Source organism: Mauremys mutica, chromosome 1 (genome assembly GCF_020497125.1).
Source record: "Mauremys mutica isolate MM-2020 ecotype Southern chromosome 1, ASM2049712v1, whole genome shotgun sequence".
Lineage (NCBI taxonomy): Eukaryota > Metazoa > Chordata > Testudines > Geoemydidae > Mauremys > Mauremys mutica.
Window position 1 is genome coordinate 61,803,148 of NC_059072.1, and position 23,414 is coordinate 61,826,561.

General features: G+C 44.4%; 1 protein-coding gene across 4 annotated transcripts in view; it reads left to right on the plus strand.

The window, feature by feature from the left end:
- Window positions 1-22,489, plus strand: part of MON2 (MON2 homolog, regulator of endosome-to-Golgi trafficking) — a 162,404-nt gene extending 139,915 nt beyond the window's left edge. For all 4 annotated transcript variants that reach the window (XM_045032917.1, XM_045032925.1, XM_045032936.1 and 1 more), the window contains 2 exons: window positions 5,832-5,914; window positions 19,761-22,489. In XM_045032917.1, the coding sequence (XP_044888852.1) occupies window positions 5,832-5,914; window positions 19,761-19,924 (247 nt within the window). In that variant the 3' untranslated portion in view covers window positions 19,925-22,489. The remainder of the gene's footprint in view (window positions 1-5,831; window positions 5,915-19,760) is intronic.
- Window positions 22,490-23,414: the final 925 nt, after the last annotated feature.

Genomic DNA, 23,414 nt, shown 5'->3' on the forward strand with positions numbered 1-23,414 from the left:
GGGGGTTATAGTGGATCACAAGCTAAATATGAGTCAACAGTGTAATACTGTTGCAAAAAAGAAAACTTCATTCTGGGATGTATTAGCAGGTGTGTGGTAAGCAAGCCTAGAAATAATTTTCACTCTACTCCTCACTGATAAGGCCACAACTGGAGTATTGTGTCCAGTTCTTGAAGCTGCATTTCAGGAAAGAAGTGGATAAATTGGAGAAAGTCCAGAGGAGAGCAACAAAAATGATTAAAGGTCTATAAAGGTCTAGAAAATATGACCTATGAGGAAAGACTGAAAAAATTGGTTTTGTCTAGTGGAGAAGAAAAGACTGAGGAGGGGACATAACAGTTTTCAAATACATAAAAGATTGTTACAAGGAGGAGGGGGCAATTTTTTTCTCCTTAACCTTAGGATAGGACAAGAACTAATGGGCTTAAATTGCAGCAAGGGCGGTTTAGGTTGGATATTAGGAAAATTTCTGTCAGGGTAGTTAAGCACTGTAACAAATTGCTAAGGGGGGTTGTGGAATCTCCGTCATTGGTTTAAGAACAGATTAGACAAACACCTGTTAGGAATGGTCTAGTTATACATAGTCCTGTCCTGAGCGTAAGCGACTGGAATAAATGACCTATTGAGGTCCCTTCCAGTCCTACACTTCCATGATTTTCAGTACAGGGTGCTCCATTTTGGCCTATCATATGCCCCACGGGTCTTTTCGAAGGTCATGTCAGTAATAGTGTCTCACCTCTGCAGGAATGCAATTTTGGTGTTGCCTTACCTAGACGATTGGCTTCTGAAAGGACGCTCCTGGGAGGTGACTTCTCAGGCAATGAACTCTTCCTGAAGCAGGTGGTCCACCTTGACCCCTGTGCAAAAGAGCCTTCCCCCCAGTGCACAGGTTTATGTCCCCTTCAGACTTAATCAGTACGATTCCGATCAGCCCTTAGACCCTGGTCAGGAACTGTCTCTGGCTACTGGGGCATATAGTGGCTGGGACTTTCATTATAGATCACTAAGCCCCTACCAAATTCACAGTCCATGTTGGTCAATTTCATGGTCAGAAGATTAAAAAAATCGTAAATGTCATGATTTCAGATATTTAAGTCTGAAATTTCATGGTGTTGTAATTGTAGGGGTCCTGACCGAAAAAGTAGTTGTGGGTGGGGTGGGGGGTTTCAACATTATTGTAGCAGGGGTTGCGGTACTGCTACCCTTACTTCTGTGCAGCTGCTAGTGTCGGTGCTGCCTTCAGAGCTGGGCAGCTGGAGAGCGGCGGCTGCTGGCCAGTATCCCAGCTCTGAAGTCAGAACCGCAGCCAGCAGCAGCAGCGCAGAAGTAATGATGGCATGGTATGGTATTGCCACCCTTACTTCTGCGCTTCTGCCTGCAGAGCTGGGCCCTCAGTCAACAGCTGCCACTCTCCACCTCCCGAGCTCTGAAGGCAGCAGCACAGAAGTAAGGATTGCATGGCATGGTATTGCCACCTTTATTTTTGCGCTGCTGCTGGTGGGGCGCTGCTTTCTGAGCTGGGTGCCCAGTGAACAGCCGCTACTCTCCAGCCCCCCAGCTGTGAAGGCAGCACAGAAGTAAGGGTGGCAGTACCACGATCCCCCTAAAATAACCTTGTTGGACCCCGCCTGCAACTCCCTTTTGGGTCAAGACCCCCTGTTTGCAAAACGCTGTTCTCCCCCCATGAAATCTGTACAGTATAGGGTAAAAGCTCACAGAGGCCAAATTTCACAGTCTGTGGTGCATTTTTCATGGCCATGAATTTGGTAGGGCCCTATAGCTCACACATGACTGCTTATGCCTTTAAGGGTAGTTCAGGATGGTTTATTCGCTTAGCAGACACAGTCTCAACATTTTGCGTTCCATACCCAGTTCTGTATAGTTGGTGGAAATCCCCTCACAACTTGTGTGCGGGAGTCCCCTTCATCTGTCCTCCCTCCAATGACTATCATAACAGTAGGCGCTTCCCTGTTGGGATGGCGTGCGCATCTAGGCTCCAAACAGTTCAGGGTAGGTGGATGCCTCAAGAAACTTCTCTGCATATCTTCCTCCTGGAACTCAGTGTTACCCTGGAAACACAATTTAGGTATCCCCCCAGTAGCTCACCCAGTGACCTCTCTAGGGTTTACCATAGGCTCCCTCAAAACAACCCACCTATTAACCATCAGGTATGAGTCTCCAGGATGGCTAAAGCAATACCTGGACGACATGGATACAGACTTCTGATAAATGATTGACCCAGGTAGTATCTTTCTAAAACAAGTCACCCTTTTATTGGTGCAAACACAAATCCTTAACACAGTAACACAAATCCCCAACACAACAGGCTAAAGCACCCCCCAAAACTACATTACCACACAGTTTGATGTGATGCTAAGTGGCTGCACCCTGCTTATGGTTATCGGTCATTCACAGGCCGCTGACAGTTCCTGGTAACTGTCTTTAGATTATTCCTTTTTGATCTTCTGCTCTTCTGCTCCTGGTCTTTTCCGTCTTTACTGAACTGCTCCTGGTCTTTTCCCTCTACTGGACTGAATGGACAGTACCAAAGAGGCAAAGCAAACGAACAGAACACTGATGTCCTCTGTACCTCTCCTTATAACCTCTTCTGACAGGCTCGATTGACATGTTGTTTTGCTTGCTTTTCCTAATATCTTTTTGTCAGAACTCTCCAGAGTACATACCACTTATTTCTAAAATGCCTGGCTTCATGATCAACAATTAACTCATTACTTGCCATTTTGCAACATAGTTTATAATGTGCCTAGTCTTATGATCAACAACTGCTTCATTTCAGGTTGTCCATATCACTTTGCAACATTCTCTCTAATGTACCCAGAAGGTGCCCAGCCTCATGGTCAATGTTATCTCATCACTGTTTTCCCTGTCAACTTCTCCCTGCCAATTTCAGTATTACATGACCTACAGATTTTCATCTAATAATGGAGTGACTCTTGCTTATTCAAAATGGAGACCTGGGATACAAGATGGAGTCTGGGGCCTTCAAAAAGGGGTTTCTCTGGTATCAAGGGCAGGCAGATGCACGTGTCTCCAATTTCCTGCCACTAATTAGAGGCAAAAACATAAAGATCATGACTGACAACGTGTCATAAATGTTTTATATAAACCAGCAAGGAAGAGCAAGATCCCCCTTCCTTGTGCTGAAGCTATAAATCTTTGATATTGGAGTATATTAAATCAGATTTTTTTCCCAAAATACCTTCCAGGAGTTTAGCATGTGACCGCAGACAGATTCAACAGGCATTTCTCTCAAGACCATGAGTGGGGGATAGATTCAACCGTACTTCACCACATATTCTTCCAATGGGGTGGTACTCAGATAGACTTTTTCATCCCAGCAATAAACAGGAAATGCACCCAGTTTTGCTCCAGATCTGGTCTGTGTCATTGATCCCTGGGGGATGCCTTTCACCTCCAGTGGTCGCCGGGTCTTCCGTTTACGTTCCCCCCAACTCCTCCAATATCCAGAGTCCTACTCAAAATAAAAAGGGACAAGGCCAGAGTTGACAAACATGGTTTCCTTATCTGATACAGATGACAGTGTTCTCCCCAATTGCTCTTCATGCCACTCCTCCTCTCGCCTTTTAGAAGAGTGGGATGATCCTTCACCCCGTCTTAGAATCCTTCACCTCAAAGTATGGGCATAGAAACTGCCTATTCACAGCAAGTAAAAAGGGGGTTACTGCACAGCAAAAAACAGTCTACACCCTGCACTTACAAAAATTTGCTCATTGGTGCGATCTCAAACACATTGCACCAATAACCTCATCGCTGCCAGACATACTGAATTACATTCTAGAACTACAGACCTCAGGATTATCACTGAGTTCCATTAGAGTTCATCTGGCAGCCATCCTCCAATGGAAGGTTACGCTGTATTTGCCCACCCAACGACAATGAGGTTCCTCAAAGGCCTGTGCAACCTTTTTCTGCCAATTAAATGCCCTACTACAGTTCAGGACCTCAGTTTGATTCTTAAATGCTTTACAAGACCACCGTCTGAACCTATGGCTGCCTGCTCACAACTCTGTTTATCGGCGAAATTGGCATTTCTGATTGCCATCACATCGGCTCGCTGAATGGGGGAAATGGGGCTTTTATGGCATACTCCCCATATTTTTCATACTCTCCATTTTATGGCACAGTACCCATAATTTTCAGAGACAATGTTACATTATGACTATACCCCAAGTTTTTGCCAAAAGTACCTTCTGATTTCCATATTAATCAGCCTATTCACCTCCGTGTATTTTACTATAAACCTCACCAGATAAGAGGGAGGCATTGCTCCACACACTTGATGTCAGGAGCGCCCTTGCCTTCTACCTTGATAGGACTAAACATTTCAGGAAGACCTCCAGATTTTTGTCTTGATCTCAGACAGAGCAAAAGGAGGTGCAATCTTTAAAGAGAGGCTCTCTAGCTTGATAACTGACTGTATTAGTAACTGCTACCGATCTCATAATCTTGAAGCACCTACTGACTTACAAACTCATTCTGAAATCTATTTCCACCTCCACAGCCTTTCTTAAGAATGTTCCTATCATTGAAATGAATTAAGCCTCAACACTGGCTTCTATGCATACATTCGCTGACCGCTATGCTATAATTCACAACTCTGCTTCTGATACTGTGTTTGGCTCAGCAGTACTTTCTTTCACACTGAATTAGACTCCAAAGCCGCCTCTTCCTTAAAAGGGTACTTCTCTGTAGTCACCTAGAGTGGAGAACCAATAGGAACACTACTCGAAGAAGAAGAAGAAATGGTTACTTATCCTGTACAGTAACTGCAGTTCTTCGAGATGTCTGACCCGATGGTGCTCCAGTACCCACCCTCCTTCTGCTCTGCTTCAGTTACCTGTCATGGGGCTTCACAGTAGAGAAGGAATTGACGATGGTTAGCCTGTGCAGTGCTATATAGCAACGCCATGGAACACAAGGTGGAGTAACACGCATGTTCAGGCTGAACAGACACTGCTATGAAAAATTTCCCACGGAAGTACAAGGGGCACAAATGCTCCTAGAGTGGGCACAGAGAGAGACACATCTCAAAGAAATGCAGTTACTGCACAGGGTGAGTTACCATTTCTTATGGAAGAATGTCTAAGGGCAGGGAGTTCCAGATCAAATGCCAAATTTGGGAAGGCTGTTGATTGGAAGGGCCTTTAAGAAGCAGTTATCCTCAGGACTATTGCCCAGAGTTCAGGAGTGCAACATATAGTAGTACAACTGTATTTCATTGTCTCTGAAAAGTTTCTGTAACCATCTATTCCTTTATTTCTAGCAGAGCTATTGATAGGTTGATGAGAAAATAATAAAGTTCCTAAAAATAAAATAAAATAGCAAAGTAGTAGTATTCTGAAGCATTAGTCTGACCATAGTTGTTGTTGAAATAGAAAACTGAACATAAATATATGGTAACATTTTTAAAAGCACTTAAATAACTTTCAAAGCTTTTGAAAATTTTATCCATTGAGTACATGATTGAATAAATGACTTCTGTGGGACTACTTATATGCTTGAAGTTAAGCACATATATTAGTGTTTGCATGATTGAGGCCTATGTATTGACATGATTTCAAAAGATTAAATATAAATTGGTCACACTTATGTGGGGAAATGACATCAGTTAAAGATGAATGTTATTTACAGCATTAAATAACCTTGGTTTCACTGGGTTGCGTCTCAAAGGTTTTATTGTTCAAAATTTGTTTTTGTATTTGCTATATAAAAGTCAACAGAAAAATCATATTCTGGGAAACATTTTTTGAAATTGTACAGTTGATAGTTTATATATTTTCCCCTTGTAGGCAGCAAGTAACAGAAATCATATTCGTTTTAAAAGCTGTCAGTACTCTAATAGATTCCCTTAAGAAAACTCAGCCTGAAAATGGTAAGTTATTTTAATCAGAAGTCTAAACAAAATTGTGTACGTAATATGTTTGTGCAAAAAATATATTAAAAGCACTATTTCCAAGAAAAGTATCATCCATAAGAATCTTAATTTGCCCTTTCATGTTTGTGTAGGTGCCGAGTAGAAATTTTTAAAACATCTCTTTAACAGGTCCATCAGCCTACATAAATAAAATAATAATAATAATATCTAACTCTTATATATTGCTTTTCATCAGTCACTCTCACAGCACTTTACAAAAGAGTATCACTATGGTATCAATAGAGTAGAAAGCTTCCAACTGAGGTACCAATGCCCTTTCCTAATCCAAAACATTTTTTGGTAAATAATTACTATAAAATATAAGATCTTAGAGTGAAATTTTCTTTATCTTTGTATCTTTTCTTTATCTCCCATTGTAGTCTACATTAATCTTGCTAAATCCTTGTTTACTCAGACCATATTCTATTCAGTCTTAAAGCTCTCATTCACTATTAGGTCCATTAAGATTAAGATAGTCATTTATGTAAAGTGATAGGGATAAGTTTACTTTTCTAAAGATACTGTCTGTGTAATACTTTTACTTCAGAGTGTTGGCTCCCTAATGCTGCACAAGCAGAACTCCTTTAGCTTTTAGAACATTTTTGGTCCTTATGGGCAGTGTTCACCAGTATTCTTAACTGTTGCTCTTGGAAAACTTATATCCACTTCATTCTTGACCATAGTCAATTAAAGAATGTTCATCAAGAGCTGTGCTTCTCCTGCTACCACTCAGCACCACTCGGCTTCTTTACTTTGCTGCTTCACTGAGTCTTTCTTCTGTTTTTCTCATTTGCCTTCCATTCAGTTTAGTGTTTTAAATATAACTTTTTTACTTCCATGACTCCTCACACTATCCTCAGACACAAGAGTGTCAGTCACCTCTCAACCTCTGAGCCCCATTAGGTCATTTTCTGTGCACTCTCAGCTCTTTTGTATTGGTACAAATCTTTAATTCCTAGAGTATGTCTACACTACAAAATTAGGTTGATTTTATAGAAGTCCATTTTTTAGAATTCGATTTTATACAGTCTATTGCATATGTCCACACTAAGCGCATTAAGTCGGTGGAGTGCGACTAAGCGTATGTCCACACTAAGTGCATTAAGTCGGTGAAGTGGCTAGCATCGACTTAGTAGTGCACTGTGAGTAGCTATCCCACAGTTCCCGCAGTCTCCGCTGCCTATTGGAATTCTGGGTTAAGCTCCCAATGCCTGATGGAGCAAAAACTTTGTCGCGGGTGGTTTTGGGTACATGTTGTCAGGCCCCCGTCCCTCCCTCCATCCATGAAAGCAACAGCAGACAATCATTTCACGCCTTTTTTCCAGGGTCCTGTCTGCCGGACCCGCTCAGCCCACTGCCTGCCTGGATGATCGGAACCCCAGGCAGGCAGCGGGCTGAGTGGGGCCGACGGACGGAGCCCCAGACTGGCAGCGGGGTCTGGGGCTCCGTCCGCCAGCTCCTGCCAGCCGGGGTCCCACTCAGCTGGCAGACCTCGGTGAGGTCAGTCAGGAGTGCCTGGACAGACATGGCTATCTTCCTCTTAGAGCACCGAATGGGAGTGACTCCAGGTCATTCTTTTTAAATTTCATCTCATGGAGATTTAGTCCTGCCTGGAATATCATGCGAGCTGGAGGCTTCTGCCTCAGGCTGCTCTCCCAGCCGGCATTACTGCGTGGTTGCAGCTACCCCAGCCCTGCCCCTTGCTCCCATGGCTCATGAAGCCTGGACAGTAGTAAGGAGCAGTTCAACTTGTGGAATGAAAAATCCAGAACGAAGGATTGCACTCTATGGGCCATGTTTAGATTATTTCAGAGTCCTAGATAACATTTAGTCCCTATAAAAGGCTTCATGAAAATTTTCCCCCGCCCCTGACAAAAATGTTAATTTATCAGAGCAGCTGAAAAGGTAAGGAACCCGGGACTATAACTTACAGAGAGCTTCCATATTATTTAACTCATAATTGATATAATTCAAAGTAAAATTTCACAGCGTGGTCTGTTCTAAGACTAAAAATGCAAGAGGGGAGTCAGAAAAAGGAACAGTGGCCTGTTTCCACCCAGTTTCGAACTGGGGAAGTTTCGCATGTTAGGGGAACGTGGTGATCACTACACTAAGGGGCTTTCACATCTTAGGTAAACATGATAAACACTACACTACGGGGCTTCTCTTTTTTTGCCACAGACTTTGCTGAATGCACAGCAATGTTTTCTCTAGCTACAGAAGCTACCTAATGCAATGTCTCTATCTATGGCCTTCCTGCTCACAAAGCGGTCATGCCCCCGCCCAAGGCTGACACAGCACGGAGTGCATGTAACACAGCAACCTGGCTCGGGCAGGATCGCTAGCGAGGCATGATACTTTTGCCGTTAAGCAAACACAGCAATTCTTTCCTGGCCTCTGCCACTGAATGCCTCCATGCATTACGCTGTGCCCTATCAGTGCGGGCGGACTGCATGAGCTTGGAAAATATGTCATCGCCAGTGCAGTTTTTTCGCCTTCTAATCTGCGATAACCTCAGGGACGGAGATGATGGGGGAGCGTAGAAACATTCTGGGGGGACTACATGGTCAACTGTGCTGCTGAGTTCACCACGCTGGCCAAACAGGAAATGAAATTCAAAAGTTCTCAGGGCTTTTCCTGTGTACCTGGCTAGTGCATCTGAGTTCAAAGTGCTGTCCAGAGCGGTCACAATGGAGCACTCTGGGATACCTCGTGGAGGCCAATACCGTCGAATTGCGTCCACACTATCCCAAATTCGAACCGGCACTGTCGATTTCAGCGCTAATCCCCTCGTCGGGGAGGAGTACAGAAATAGATTTTAAGAGCCTTTTAAGTCAACAAAAATGGCTTCGTTGTGTGGACGGGTGCAGGGTTAAATCAATCTAACGCTGCTAAATTCGACCTAAACTCATAGTGTAGACCAGGGCCTAGATTCTGTGCCGAGTGCACTATTTTCTTTGTGCATAAGCAGTTTGCCAGAGCTGCTGCTTAATCCCCCTGAGGAAAAATTAACACTCCTTAGAATCAGGTTACTCTTGACTCTTCAGTTTTTAACTGTTGTATTCCAAAATCAAAAGTAAAACTTCATGCTGTTGGAAAAAACTTTCTTAGGACAGGGAGCTAAAAATAGACAGCAAACTAAAAAGGCATATAGTTTAAAACTCCAATTTGTTGAACTGGATGAGAAGTACTATCACGGATATGTGTTGTGCTGTCCTTTCATGCCCTCTGCTGTCTCTATTCTTGCATTCAGGAAGGGTTCTGAAATTGACAAGAGGCGTGGTTCCTGAAAAGCTTCAAAAAGACTGCTGCAGCTATCACTTTGGATGGCTAATAGTCTTTATTTTCCTCTCCTACCCCAATCAGAAGCACATTTTTAACTGTCACTTTTCAAGGAGGCTCACATTTTTTTCAGGCATGACCACGTTCCTTAAAGGGCTGCTTGAAAATCCCTTAAAAATGTCTCTACATTTTTTTTTAGCAGAAACAGAAGAGAAAAATACAAAACTAAGAGAGCTTTCAACAAGAATAGAATGGAGACTGCTAAAAAGCTGCTGCTTTTTGCCAACTCTGGAAGTCTAAAATCATACATAAATTTCCTGCGGTGCATTACTGTCTCTGAAATAACGTGCAAAATAAGAGCAAAATATGGTAGATTCCACTTAATAGCAATCCTGATATTAACAACTTCCCTAGTTAATAGCAACATTTTGCCAGGAACCAGTCCCATCAGATTGACTTAATGGAGTTCAAATAGTGGCAACTGCATTACACTATTGAGAACTTTTTTTCTGGAAGAAAGGTCCCAGCCACAGGCAGGGTTGTGGGACTTCCACAGGGGAAAGAAGCACTAGGATGTGCCTTTCCTGGCTGCAGCCCCACAAACCCAACTGCAGCCAAAGACCAGCTGCCAGCAAAGGAGGTAAAGGACTGGGGTGCCTGTATCTCCTGCCAAAGTCCCAGCACTGTGGGCCGGGAGGGGAGGTTGTGGGCAGATTAGCAGCAGGATTGGGGGCTGCATCCCTGATGCTGGGGCTTTCCACAGGGAATGGTGGTACTGGGGACACACAGAGCTGCGTGGTATCTCTCCATGCACTCTCCAGGTTGCACCCGCATGTCCCAGCACTTCCTTTCTAGGCCACAGCCCCACAAACCTGCCTTCCGCTTGTTGGCAACTTCTGGATAATGGAAACTTTTGTTGGAAACCAAGAGTTTGTTAATAAGCGGAATCCACTGTATCTGAGATTTTCTATCCAGTTTATGATCCTAAAGGATAGCATGCATTACATTAAACCCTGGAGACCTACTAACCTGAAAATGCTTCATCTTTATATAGTAGATGGTTAACTTGTGCACAAAGCCACAACATAACTTCATTGTCTGTCAGCTCTTCCTTTGTGAGGCAGGTTAGTCATCTTTGTGTATCTACCCCATCCCTTATAAATAGGTTCTTCTTAGAGTAGTTGTCCCTATGGGTGTGCGAGTGTTTTGGTAGCAGTGTCCGCCCCTGCGCCTAATATGTCCTTGTGCTCCAGTCTGAAACCTGCTGCCGCTCCAGTTTTTTCCTCAGCAGCCTGTGCTAGAGACAGAGTTTTGTGGTGTCAGTTAACTTCAGATTAGCTAGCTTGCTTGTCTGGTTTTTTTTATTTCATTTTATTTCAACTTTTTAATGTAATGTTTATTAATTCCCCACACACAAACTACAACAAGAGCCTATCTGCAGCTTGTGGGCCATATGCAGCCTGTACATTTGTAAGATCTCATGCCAGACTGCATTCCCAATGCCTTCAAGCCTGGCTCAAGCACAGCTTGTCCAAGAGGGGGTCTATCTCTGAGTTCTCAACTCTCTGTGAGTGAAAGGATCCCTGCAAGGTATGCTTGTATTCACCCCCCAACAAGGACCATCATTACAGATGCCTCTCTGTTAGGCTGGTGATCTCCTGGCACAAGGCAGATGGACCCATTAGGAGTCTGCTCTTCACATCAATCTATTTGAGCTCAGAGCAGTTCAATATAAGTGCAGTCATTTTTTACCCAAAATCAAGTCACTCAGAAGAGACATGATCAACAACAGAGCTACCATATTTTATGTAAACTGCTGAGGGGGAGCACCATCCCAATCTTTGTGCACAGAAGCAATGAAATTTGGAACTGGTGCATAACCCACCAAATCAACATCTCAGTGGCATTTCTATCAGGTCTGCAAAGCATCATAGAAGAAACACTGAACAGACATTTCTGTGAGAACTACAAATCCTGTGAGCTATCCTATCCAACAGGTAGTGCTCACCTAGGGCTGTCCAGGGATAGACCTCTTCCTGATGCCATACAACAAGAAATTCCCACAATTTTGCTGGATGGGGGGGATGCCACCATAACTCATTAGGAGATGCCTTCTTCACTCCTTGGCCACTAAAGGTATGTCTACACTGCAATTAAAAACCTGTAGCTGGCCCAGGCCAGCTGACTCGGGTTCACGGGTGTTGGGCTAAGGCGCTGTTTAATTGCGGTGTAGACATTCGGGCTTGGGCTGGATACTGAGCTCTAGGACACGGCAAGGTGGGAAAGCGCTTCAACATGTTTTAGAAAATAATATTCATCAGCTACTTTACAATTCAGAATCACCAACTACCAGACATTAATGGCGAAGTACAACCATACAAATTATGCCAGGCTGAACTCCTTTATTGAATATCTACCAGCATAACACAGAGCGATTTCAGGCAATTATTGCAGAAGGCCAACTGCTTGCCATACCATCTCTGCAGGCCTCTCTTGACACTGCTGATACTGCCGTTCAGTCTGTTTCTATGGCAGTAGTTTTGAAGAGGACCTCCTGGTTTCAGCTCTCAGGATTTCTAAAGGAGGTCCAGAATATGGTTGAAGATATCCCTTTTTTTGGTACTAAACTGTTCACTGACAGCACAGGATGAGTGCACACATTAAAGGACTCAAAGGGCCGCTTTACATTTTCTCTGGGGATCTATACATGTACCCAAAGGAGAGAGTTTTTAGTAAGTCCCAGACAGCACAGAGATTCTGCCCCATTCAATTCCCAGAGGCCACATGAACTTCAGTGCAAGAGACACAGGTTCCAGAGGAGAAAATCACCCATTTCCCAATCTTCCACTTCATAGCACCAATTTTGACAGGGTGGTTGAGGTCCTGAGCTGCTGTCCCCTTTTCATACCAACTGCAATGTTTCTCCTTCCTTCATCCCTTTGGCAACCGCCAAGTGAGAGATTCCTAAGCCTAACTGTAAACACTTTTGGTAGGCTTGGGAATCTATCACTATGGATGAGTGGGTTTTGGAGATCATCCACTTCATTTCTCTTCTGCCTTCCAAGCCCCTTTCCTGTCCCTCTTCAGGGACCTCTCTCACGAGAGCTTGTTATGACAGGAAATAGACTGTCTTCTACTCTTGGGTGCTGTAGCTTAAATTCCCATGCATCACAGAGGGAAAGAGTTTTATTCCAAGTATTTCCTGGTTCAAAAAAAAGAAGAAAAAAAAAGGTTGGAGACCCATCCTAAATTTAAGGCTACTCAACACCTTTGTGAAGGCACAGAAATTGAAAATAGCAACATTTTCAACAATTATTCTGGCACTGGACCAAGAGCATTGGCTCTTAGCCCTCAACCTTCAGGATGCATATTTCCATGTAACGATCTACTCATCCCACAAAAGATTTCCATGTTTTATTCTCAGTCAGGACCATTTTTAGTACATGGTGCTACTTTTTGGCTTATCAGCTACCCCAAGGGTCTTTTCAAATGTCACATCAGTAGTACATCAGGAGTAGTGGCACACTTCCACAGAAAAGGAATTTTAATGTTCTAATGTTCCCTTATCTAGATGATTAGCTCCCTGGGCCTAACTTCACAGACAACTTGCAAAGACATAGACTTCTTTCTTAGATTGGGCCTGCATTTCAACATTCAAAAATCCACCTTGACCCCTTTGCAAAAGTTAGAATTCATAGGAGCTAATCTTGGTCCAGTAGTGGCAAGAGCCTGCTTTCCAATGCACATATTTGTGGCCCTATCCAACATAGTTAACACAATCCAGATTAGCATTCAAACCCCAGTCAAGAGCTGGCATCAGCTGCTGGGGCATATGGCAGCTGGTACTTTAGTTATAGCCCACACAAAACTGCAAATGTGGTGCCTTCAAGGGTGGTTCAAGACTGTTTAGGCATTGAACAGACAGTCTAACTACACTACTTTCCATACCCACCTTCATAAAGGAATCTCTCAAGTAGTAGAAATACCCTCATAATGTTTGTGCAGGAGTCTTTCACCTTCCCTTCCCCAGCAGTTGTTATAATGACAGATGCTGGAGTGGAGAACGCATCTAGACATCCACATGGCCTAGGGCAGGTGGATGCCTTAGGAAACCATCTGCACATCAGCCTTCTGGAATTCAGGGCTCATTCTCCCCTGACACCTCTAACATCTAAAGTCCTACTCAAAATAAAAAAGGACAAACCAAGAGCTACTCTTAACAGTCCTGACCTGACCCTGACAAACATAATTTCTTTGTAATACAGCTGGCTGTTCACTCACTGATCACTCTCCTGATTGCTCCTCTTTTCCTCTCCAAAGAACATAGAAAGATCCTTCACCCCAATCTTGAGGGTTTTCCTGCTCAAAGCACAGCTGGTTGATGATTAATGGTCTTAAAAACAACCTGTAATTGTGTGGCACCTACATCTCGGGAGCGCCCCCTGATGGAGTTTGTGTGTTCCTGCAGTTTTTTCAATTTCTCGGCTCACAGTACCCCGGTCAGGTTGCTACTGCACAGCAGAAAATCATCTATGTGCCACACTTACAGAAATGGACAAGATTTGCCTGTTGGTGTGACCTCAAAACATATTCCAAAACCTCATTCTTCAAAACCTCATATCTCATATTTCAAAACCTCACATTTCAAAACCTCATTCTTCAGCAGAAGGTTATTCCATATTCGCCCACCCATTGACGATGAGTAAGGTTACATTTTAATCACGGGTATTTTTAGTAAAAGTCATGGACAGGTCACAGGCAGTAAACAAAAATTCACAGCCCATGACCTGTCCATCACTTGTACTATGTACCCCTGACTAAAACTTGTGCCGTGGGGGTATGGGTGCTCTGGGGGTGTGGAGGGCAGCAGCATGGGACCCAGGACCCCAGCTGGTGGTTGGGGGGGGAGGGGTGGCAGCATGGGCCAGGGACCCCTGCTGGTGCTAGGGGAGGAGGAGCCAGGTGGTGGCACAGGGCCGGGAACTCCTGCTGGTGCTGGGAGGAGGAGGGTTTGTGGGGCTTGCAGGCTGCCTACCTGGCTCTGTGTGTCCCTGCAGCTTCTAGGGGGAAGAAAGGCCAGATCGGCTCCGCGCGCTGTCCCCACCCACTCTGGCTCTGTAGCTCCCATTGGCCAGGAACCACAGCCAATGAAAGCTGCAGGGGTGGCGCCTGTGGGTGGGGGCAGCGTCTAGAGCCCCCTGACCAGTCTGCCTAGGAGCTGCAGGGACCTGCCGGCCGCTTCAGGGGAGTGCCCCTCCAGGTAAGCAGCACCCTGAGCTCCCTCTCTCACCCAAACTTCCCCAGCAGCGTCCGGTTCGGCTGACTCAGGAGCTTCCTGATCTGCTCAGGCAGCCCCAGAGCCAGCTGCATCGGCCGCTGCAGAAGTCATGGAGGTCACAGAAAGTCACGGAATCCATGACTTTTATGATCTCCATGACAGACATGCAGCCTAAACAATGAAGTTCTTCAGGGGGCTTGGAAATCGTTTTGTCAGTCAAACATCCTATTCTGATTTGAAACGTTAATCTGGTTCTTAAATGTCTTACAAGATCTCCATTTGAACCAATGGCTACTTGCTCACTCCTCCATTTGTTGATGAAAACAGCATTTCTGGTAGCCATCACGTCGGCTCGAAGGGGAAGGGGCCACTTGTTGAATTTCCAGAGGGGTCCACACCTCCATTTATAAATTTTTAGGGGGTTGCAAATGAAAAAAGGTTGAAAGCCACTGTTTTAGCATATCATTAATGACACCCTATGTAGAATAGACCAGAGTTATGCCAAAGACTTTTCTTGCTCTGGGTGGCTGAGGCAAAGTTTACCTCACTCCCTGCACCTGCTCCCAGGGTTGGGGCTGGAGGGATTGGTCATTTTGGTGTCAGATGTTGCAGGAGTACACACACAATTCAGTTCTTGTGAGGTAATCAAAGGAAAAACTGACTTAGTTATATTGATTTAAAATGTCTGTACATTTAAAAACTAGATATACATTCTGTTTGTGATTTGGAATTTGAAGCAGTGTATTTTTATAAAAGCTTTTCTGCTCACTTATTATGAGGTTCACTGGCATGAGGCCCACATACCACTTTCCTATTTTGAGGATGAGCATCCCAATAGTTTAGGGTTCTAGGATGCTTTGTAATACAGATTCTTCTTCGAGTGATTGCTCACGTGTATTCCACAATAGGTGTGCATGCTTTCCACGTGCACCGGTGCTGGAAATTTTTCCCCTAGCAGTACCCATAAGGGAGCGCCCTAGCGACCCCTGGAATGGCGCTCCCCCCACCCTCAGTTTGTTCTTGCCGCCAGTGAAGGTGCTTTGGAACTGCTCCAACTTTGCTGCAGCTCGTCCCCAAAACTGCTTGTTCGTTCAGTGTGTGTACAGTGTATTACCTATAGTTAGGTTAGTTTAGTTAGTTAAGTTTAGCTAGAGCACCCGGGCCGGGGCATGCTCCGTGCCCCAGGTTTTAAGTCGTGCAGCACATGTAGTGGTTTGAGCATTGGCCTACTAAATCCAGGGTTGTGAGTTCAGTCCTTGAGGGGGCCGTTTAGGGATCTGAGGCAAAAATCTGTCTGAGGATTGGTTCCTGCTTTGAGCAGCGGGTTGGACTAGATGACCTCCTGAGGTCCCTTCCAACCCTGATATTCTGATTCTATGTAGGCGATCTATGTCAGTGAGTGATCCACATGCGGACTGTTTACGCTGTTTGAGGGAAACCCATCTCAGCGATTGATGCAAGATTTGCAAGTTGTTTAAGCCTCGGACCAAGAGAGAAAGGGACATCAGGCTCCGGGCTATTCTGATGGAGTCGGCACCGGGCACCACAGTGTCGGTGCACGGCGACCCTTCGGTGCCATCGATTAGTCGGCACCGCTCCCTGTCCCTGGTGCACACCAAGAAGGCTAGGAAGAGGCCTTCTTTGCTGCGGCACTGGAGTAAATCCAGGACAGAGGCTAGATCCGTGTTGGGCAGTCCTCGATCCCCACCAGCCTCTAAGGCCTCCGACTCTAGTCGAGTGGAGTAGCCTGGCCTATTTGGAGCAGGCCTGTCCAGATGGCCTCCACACTGGAGGCCCTGCAAGCAGCCTGGGATGTTATGTCCATGCCGGTACCAGGAGGACTGCCGATGTCGGCCCCGCACTCCAGAGGCAAGCCGCCGCTGGAATCTCTGCAGTCGCCCCCGGCTCAGTACCAGTCTCGGTCAAGGGAATGTTCCTGATGCTGTTCGCTGCTCAGCATCCATTCGGGGCACAGTCCACATGGACTGCCCTCAACGCCCACCAGGCCGTCTGGTTTGGTTCCGTCTGATCGAGACTCTCAGCACCGCTCCGCCTCGAGGAGTGAACACCGATGGGACTGAGGCGGATGACGCCAAAGATCCTCATCTCAGAGGGCTATAGCAGTCAGTCATGGCACGAACATTGACGTCGTTTCCATTCGTCGTCCCGCTCCAGGACCCCGCCACGTCACCGCCTCCACAGCCCCAGGTATTGATCGCCAGCATCTCACCATTGCGGGTCCGCTCACTGGAGCCGATCTTGAAGCAGTTGTTAATGACGGTACCAGTCCTCCACAGAGGGGTCGCAGTCCCGTGGTTGGCATCGCTCCTAGCATCGCCACTTCTCCTGGTCCAGGGACAGCGGCAGGTCGTATGTCAGCCTGGCCTCTCTTTGTAGTCGTCCATTGATGAGCCAGGCCGAACAGCTGGCTCCCGCCGGTGCCACAGCAGGTGCTGTGGCACCGGGTCCTGTGGTCTGTCCAGTGGTACCAGAGGGTACTGTGGCCCCTGACGCAGCCCCCGGTGGGGGCTCGCTCGGTGGCTGGAGCCTAAGAAGGACCATCAGCCTCCCTCTCCAGACCTCCGAGGAAGGAGTCGGTGGGACGTACATCCTCAGCACTGTGCCCGGAGACCAACCAGGTGGTAGACCCTCCGGTGCCAGTGAACATAAGAACATAAGTGGTACTAAGTGGACACACAAAGTACCGTGCCAGCCTCTTCACTCTCACCGGATGTGGTGATTACGGCCCCTCCTCCCTCCATCCCACAGGAGGACTGTAGGGCCCACCACGAGCTCTTAAAAAGGGTGGCATCAAGTCTCCACCTCCAGGCAGAGGAGATGGAGGAGCCCTTGGACTCTCTATTTAATATACTCTCCTCCTCAGCACAGGGCAGGGTGGCCTTGCCTCTCCATGAAGAGATGGTGAAAATTTCAAATGCCCTGTGGCAAACCCCAACCTCATTGGCCCCCATCTCTAAGAGAGTGGAATGCAAATATTTTGTACCCGCCATGGGGCATGAATACTTATACACCCACCCTGCTCCTAACTCCCTGATGGTCGAGTCGGTCAACTACAGGGCCAACCAGCCCCTACCCCAAAAAATAAAGATTCAAGGAGGCTGGACTCATTTGGAAGAAAAATGTATTCGTCCTCAAGCTTCCAGTTACGGGTGGCGAACTACCAGGCTCTTCTGGGCTGGTATGAGTTCAATCTGTGCCCAAGTTCGAGGACTTCCTCCAGGAGCTCAACAGGAAGGAGTTCAAAGCGCTGGTGGAGGAGGGCACAGCGGCTGCCAGGGCAACCCTGCAGGCAGCTTCGGATTCAGCAGATACAGCTGCGCGGTCCATGGCCTCTGTGGTGTCCATGAGAAGGGCATCATGGTCCCTGCAGGACCTCCCGTTTGATGGCAAAGCTCAGTTTGCGGAAAATGGATACAAAGCTGCATGGCCTGAAAGACTCCCAAACGACTCTCCAGACTCTGGGTCTCTATGTTCCGGCTCCGGCTAAACCTAAGTTCAAGCTGCAGTTCAGGCCACCCAGTCAAAATACAAGACCGGTTATAAGAGGCACCCACAGAGGCAGTCTCGGCCTGCCCCCCAGGCTGGATCCTCCAAGGGCAAGCAAGTGGGGAAAAGGCGGTTTTGACGGGGTGCCCTACCAGTTCTCATCAGGGATCCAGCCTCAATATAGCTTCTCCAGTCAGTTGTGTGCTTTCCTCCCGGAGTGGTCGCGGCTGACCTCAGACCAATGGGTCCTCAACATCATCTCCCGGGGATACACCCTCCAGTTTATTTCCTCCCTGCCCAACTACCCTCTGCCCCCATCTCTCTTGGGGGACCCCTCGCATAAGGCTCTGCTTGAGCAGGTGGTGTGGCAGCTCCTGGGCCTAAGGGCGGTGGAAGTGGTACCGGGGGAGTTCAAAGGCAAGGGGTACTACTCCCACTATTTCTTTATCCCGAAGGCCAAAGGGGGGCTCAGGCCCATCTTGGACCTGCGAGGCCTGAACCAGTACATGGTAAAGCTCAAGTTCTGCATGGTCTCCCTGGCCTCCCTGAATCCCAGGTACTGGTACACCACCCTCGATCTGCAGGACGCGTACTTCCACATTCATATATTTGAGGGGCACAGATGCTTCCTCCGTTTCACAGTGGGTCAGGAACACTACCAATTTACAGTACTCCCGTTTGGTCTGTCCACTGTTCCCAGGGTATTCATGAAATGTATGTCAGTGGTGGCGGCCTACCCACGCTGGATTTGCGACGGGTTCTGGCTTTTTACTTGGAGCGGACTAAGCTGTTCAGAAAGTCCTCGCAACTGTTCATCGCCTCGGCTGAGTGCATAAAAGGTCAGCCGATCTCCACTCAGCGGCTCGTCAACTGGATCACCTCGTTATTCCTGTTATGACCTGGCAGGAATCCCTCTGCCACCAATTGTGAAGGCTCACTCAACTAGGGCGCAGGCCTCGTCGGCTGCCTTTTTGGCCCTTGTCCCCATTCAGGACATTTGTGGGGCTGCCACATGGTCTTCAGTTCACACGTTCACCTCACATTATGCGATTGTCTCTCAGACCAGGGAGGACGCCAGGTTCGGCAGGGCTGTTCTCCATACCAAGAGTTTGTGAACTCCTTCCCACCTCCAACAGATATAGCTTGGAATCACCTATTGTGGAATACACATGAGCAATCACTCGAAGAAGAAAAGACCATTACCTTTTTCGTAACTAGTGTTCTTCGAGATGTGTTGCTCATGTCTATTCCACATCCCGCCCTCCTTCCCTTCTGTCAGAGTTGTCTGGCAAGAAGGAACTGAGGGTGCGGGGAGCACGCAGTGCCCTTTATACCACACCATGGAGGCGCCACTCCAGGGGTCGCTAGGGCTCTCCTCTACGGGTAACTGCTAGGGAAAAAAACTTCAGGCACCGGTGCACATGGCAAGCACGCACACCTATTGTGGAATAGACATAAGCAACACATCTTGAAGAACACCAGTTATGGAAAAGGTAACTCTTTTCTTTTTCTTTGACTTTTGGTTTCTAACAATGTCTTTCTGTGCTGAATATACATCTTCACCCCTTATGTCGTATTAAAAAAAACAAACCATTTGGGGCTCAATGAGATTGAGGTAAAAATCTGGTGTCCCATAAGTTTCTTAGTGTTTTTCTTTACATATTAGTTAAAAATGCTTTTCTACTGTAAAAATATGAACAATATTACATTATTTCATTTTGTACTTTTCTGTTACAGTTGATGCAAATACATGGGCACAAATTATTGCGTTGTACCCAACTTTAGTTGAATGTATCACTTGCTCATCCTCGGAAGTCTGTTCTGCTCTCAAGGAGGCACTAGTTCCCTTTAAGGACTTCATGCATCCACCAGCACCCAAGGTACAGAATGGAGAGTCTTGAAAAGATCAAACTTTTTTATTTTTGAAAAAAAAAAGTATCCCAAAAAAAGAATATTTGTTCCTAACTGAGACTTCTCTGAGGAAATCTCTTGTGACTAGTACTTGGCAACCAGCGTTGACCTTCTTTCAGTTGTACTAACAAGAGCTTTGTAATTCATGCATACAACAAGCTTACAGCTCAAAGGTTCCAGAGTGAGTAGCAGTGCAAGCCTTTAATAAATTTAACTGACGAGATGGAATCAGTTGTAACCTAATGTACTTGCTACAATATATTGAAGTGGTGACTGAAAAGTGGGCTTATGTATAGCTTGTGGTGTATGTGTTAATGATGTAATTAAAAAAAAAGTATTTCAATTCAGTCAGATTGATTAGGCTGGTGTTTTGCACCATTTTTTCAAGTACAAAATTGTACTAAAATTTTATGCAAGATGGTACTGTAACATTCCATATTATCTGTAACCAGCCTTTGTAAACAAAGGGAACTGATGAACTTGTGTGTATAATAAATGGTACAGTTCTATATAAAATAGTTGCATTTATTATTTAAATTCTTTTTAAAATATTGATAATGTTAAATGCTTGAAAAATGTATTTATTATGAATACTAAGTTGTATGCTTGCATTTTTACGTACAATTTGCCTTCATAATTGGCAGATATGGTTATTCATATCTGATCATCCGGTTAATTTTTTGCTTATTTGAATGTATCTTATTTCAACAAAGAGGTCATATGATGAAAGACAGCAAACAGCCAATGATCTGCTGATTTCAAACTTTAAAGTAGGTGATTTGAAATGAGTTTGAATATGTGGAAATATACTGTAGCACTCCAACTCTACCATACCTCACATCACAAAATATTTGTTTCAACATACTCGTTTACGTAAGTCTATCCATTTTTATGTTTGTTTTTGGTAGTTGTCCTGCTTTACAAGAATGTTTCATATTTGGGATTTATATCTCTCTTTTTGCCCATAATGGTAGTTGTCATTGTCTTTGAATTATGATCCAAGAAAGGTGATTTCAAATATCTGATATATTTGGCTGTAATTTTTGTTTGTTTGTTTGTTTCAGTAATCTTAAGCGCTCTGTTTTGTACTGTCTTTTCAGCCCAAACAATAATTGTTCTAACCTTCAAGTACAAAATGTGCGCGTGATATAAACCATGAGAAGTGTATTTTTGAAGATTGTTATTCATTTAGAAGTGCAGTAAACTTTCTGTCATGAAGTAAAATGTGAATTTTGTTTCCCTTTCATGTACTACGTAGTTGAAGCAGAATACTTTTGAGTACTGTTCTTTATAAAGTTGAATTGTGACATAGCATATTATATTCCTATTCAATGAATTGTTCCAGTAATATTTCACCTGTACTTAGGTATTTATTATCATCCATGTGAAGAGCTTTAAAACATAGCTTTAAAAACATAAAAATCTAAAGTTAGACTCCTACCTCCACAGTTAGGCACCTGCCTGGTTTTTCCAAAGTGCTGAATTCTTAATAGCTGCTATTGTCCTGGCCCAGTGCAGAGGACTGGACTAGATGACCTACCAAGGTCCCTTGCAGGCCTACATTTCTATGATTTTATGAAATCAGACAAGGTCCTTGGGAGGAGTTGGGTACTCAGTGCTTTTAAAAATTGGGCAGACAACTTCCTATGGATTATAGAGATTAACTTTAGGTTCTGGACTTTTAAAATATTGTGCAGATATTAAAAACAGGGATCATTCAAACATTTTTGTGGGTTAAAAGATTGGTTTACGTGAATAGATTAGGGTTGCTAACCCTCCAGGATTGTCCTGAAGTCTCCAGGAATTAAATATTAATCTTTAATTAACAATAATGTCGTGATGAAACCTCCAGGAATATGTCCAACCAAAATTGGCAATCGTAGAATTGATGTAAAGTTGAAAGAGTTGCTAGTAGAGTGTTTCATTATGAATTGGTCAGAATTAGAGAGTCTGTAAGTGCATAGTACTATGCAACCATAGTTTTTAAATGCTTGCTCCTTTTATGCTCCATATTATATTATTATTCTCATTTAAAAAATAGGAGAAAGAACTTTACTTTGTTTCATTTTCCATCATTAGGGATTTTTAAGAGCAGGTTGTACAAACACCTGTCAGGGATGGTCTAGATAATACTTAGTCCTGCCTTGAGTGCAGGGGACTGGACTAGATGACCTCTCGAGGTCTCTTCCAGTTCTATGATTCTATATTACAGTAAATGCACAACAGGCTTTAAGACCTTGGATAAACTAGTTTCTTCCCGAGCTTTAGAGAACACAAATTTTGTATTAAGAAACCAAATATTTTCCCTAACAGCTGAGTTTGGGTAGGTCTTGAAATGTTTTAGTTCATTTTTAGTGTAAAAATAGCTAATTTTGAGAAGCAGTTCCAAAATGCCACAATATGGAAACCTATACACCAAATGAATGTCAATTTTTGGATTTCCTCTAAAACTGAAAATCTGAAAATAACTGCAATACTGATGAAAGCAACATATTTTTAGGGCTAGGTCTTGCTGACTTCAGTAGAAGGATGGTCAGGGCCCATAGTGTCACTTACAAAAAAAAAAAAAAAAAAAAGCCCCAATAATGGTATTTAGAAGTTTCTATTTTAGCTAGCTATGTCAGAGTTTATTGTTTTTAATTCCTGTTTCTTTTATTTGGGAAAGAAGGTTAAAGATGCATCAGACCCAATAAAGGATAACAATATATGCTCAGTACAATGAACTTCCTTCAGCTTGATATGTATAAAACATGTTCTGTTTTATTTGTCTATATTCTTTGCTTCTACAACTTAGTATTCTTTATTGCCTGGGGGTGGGAGGCACATCTTTTAAGAGACATTTAAAACCAACATTCTTCTACTCCTCAGCTTATTTTTCCTCCCCTTAGTCACCAAATTATTATTAGGGCATTGTACATCTGGAACTCACTTTAAAGTTGAGGTCTAATCTAGTCAGACATTCTTACTCTTTTTTATATACATGACTAGCTTATGAAAGATAACAACTTAAGCATTTAATTTAGAAGGACGGCTTTTCACTGTGGATGAAAGTCAGCCTCTTTACAATGTCATCTTGCTCATTTATAACTCTAGTATTCCTTACATTTGAAGTATTGCTTTCTTTTCCTCTGCTGAGGGTTCTTGTTTTCTAATAAATATTGATACAGGAGCATTGATGCAGACAGTCTTTTTGGATTTGTAGAATTTTTATTTAATCAATATTTCTAATAATGGAGATTCTGTACTTCCTCCTTCGAGAAATATCTTAACCAGACCCTGAAGCTTCACATACATATGTATACGTTTAACTTTATACACGAGTAGTAGTCCCATTCAAATGAGTACTCTCACATAAAGTAAAGTATGCGCATACGTGTTTGCAAGGTTGGAGTCTAACTTATTTTACTTTAAAATTCACTAAAATGCACTGGATCACCAAAAGTAGCTGGGGAGTCCAAGTAATTCTTATAGCCTCACGAA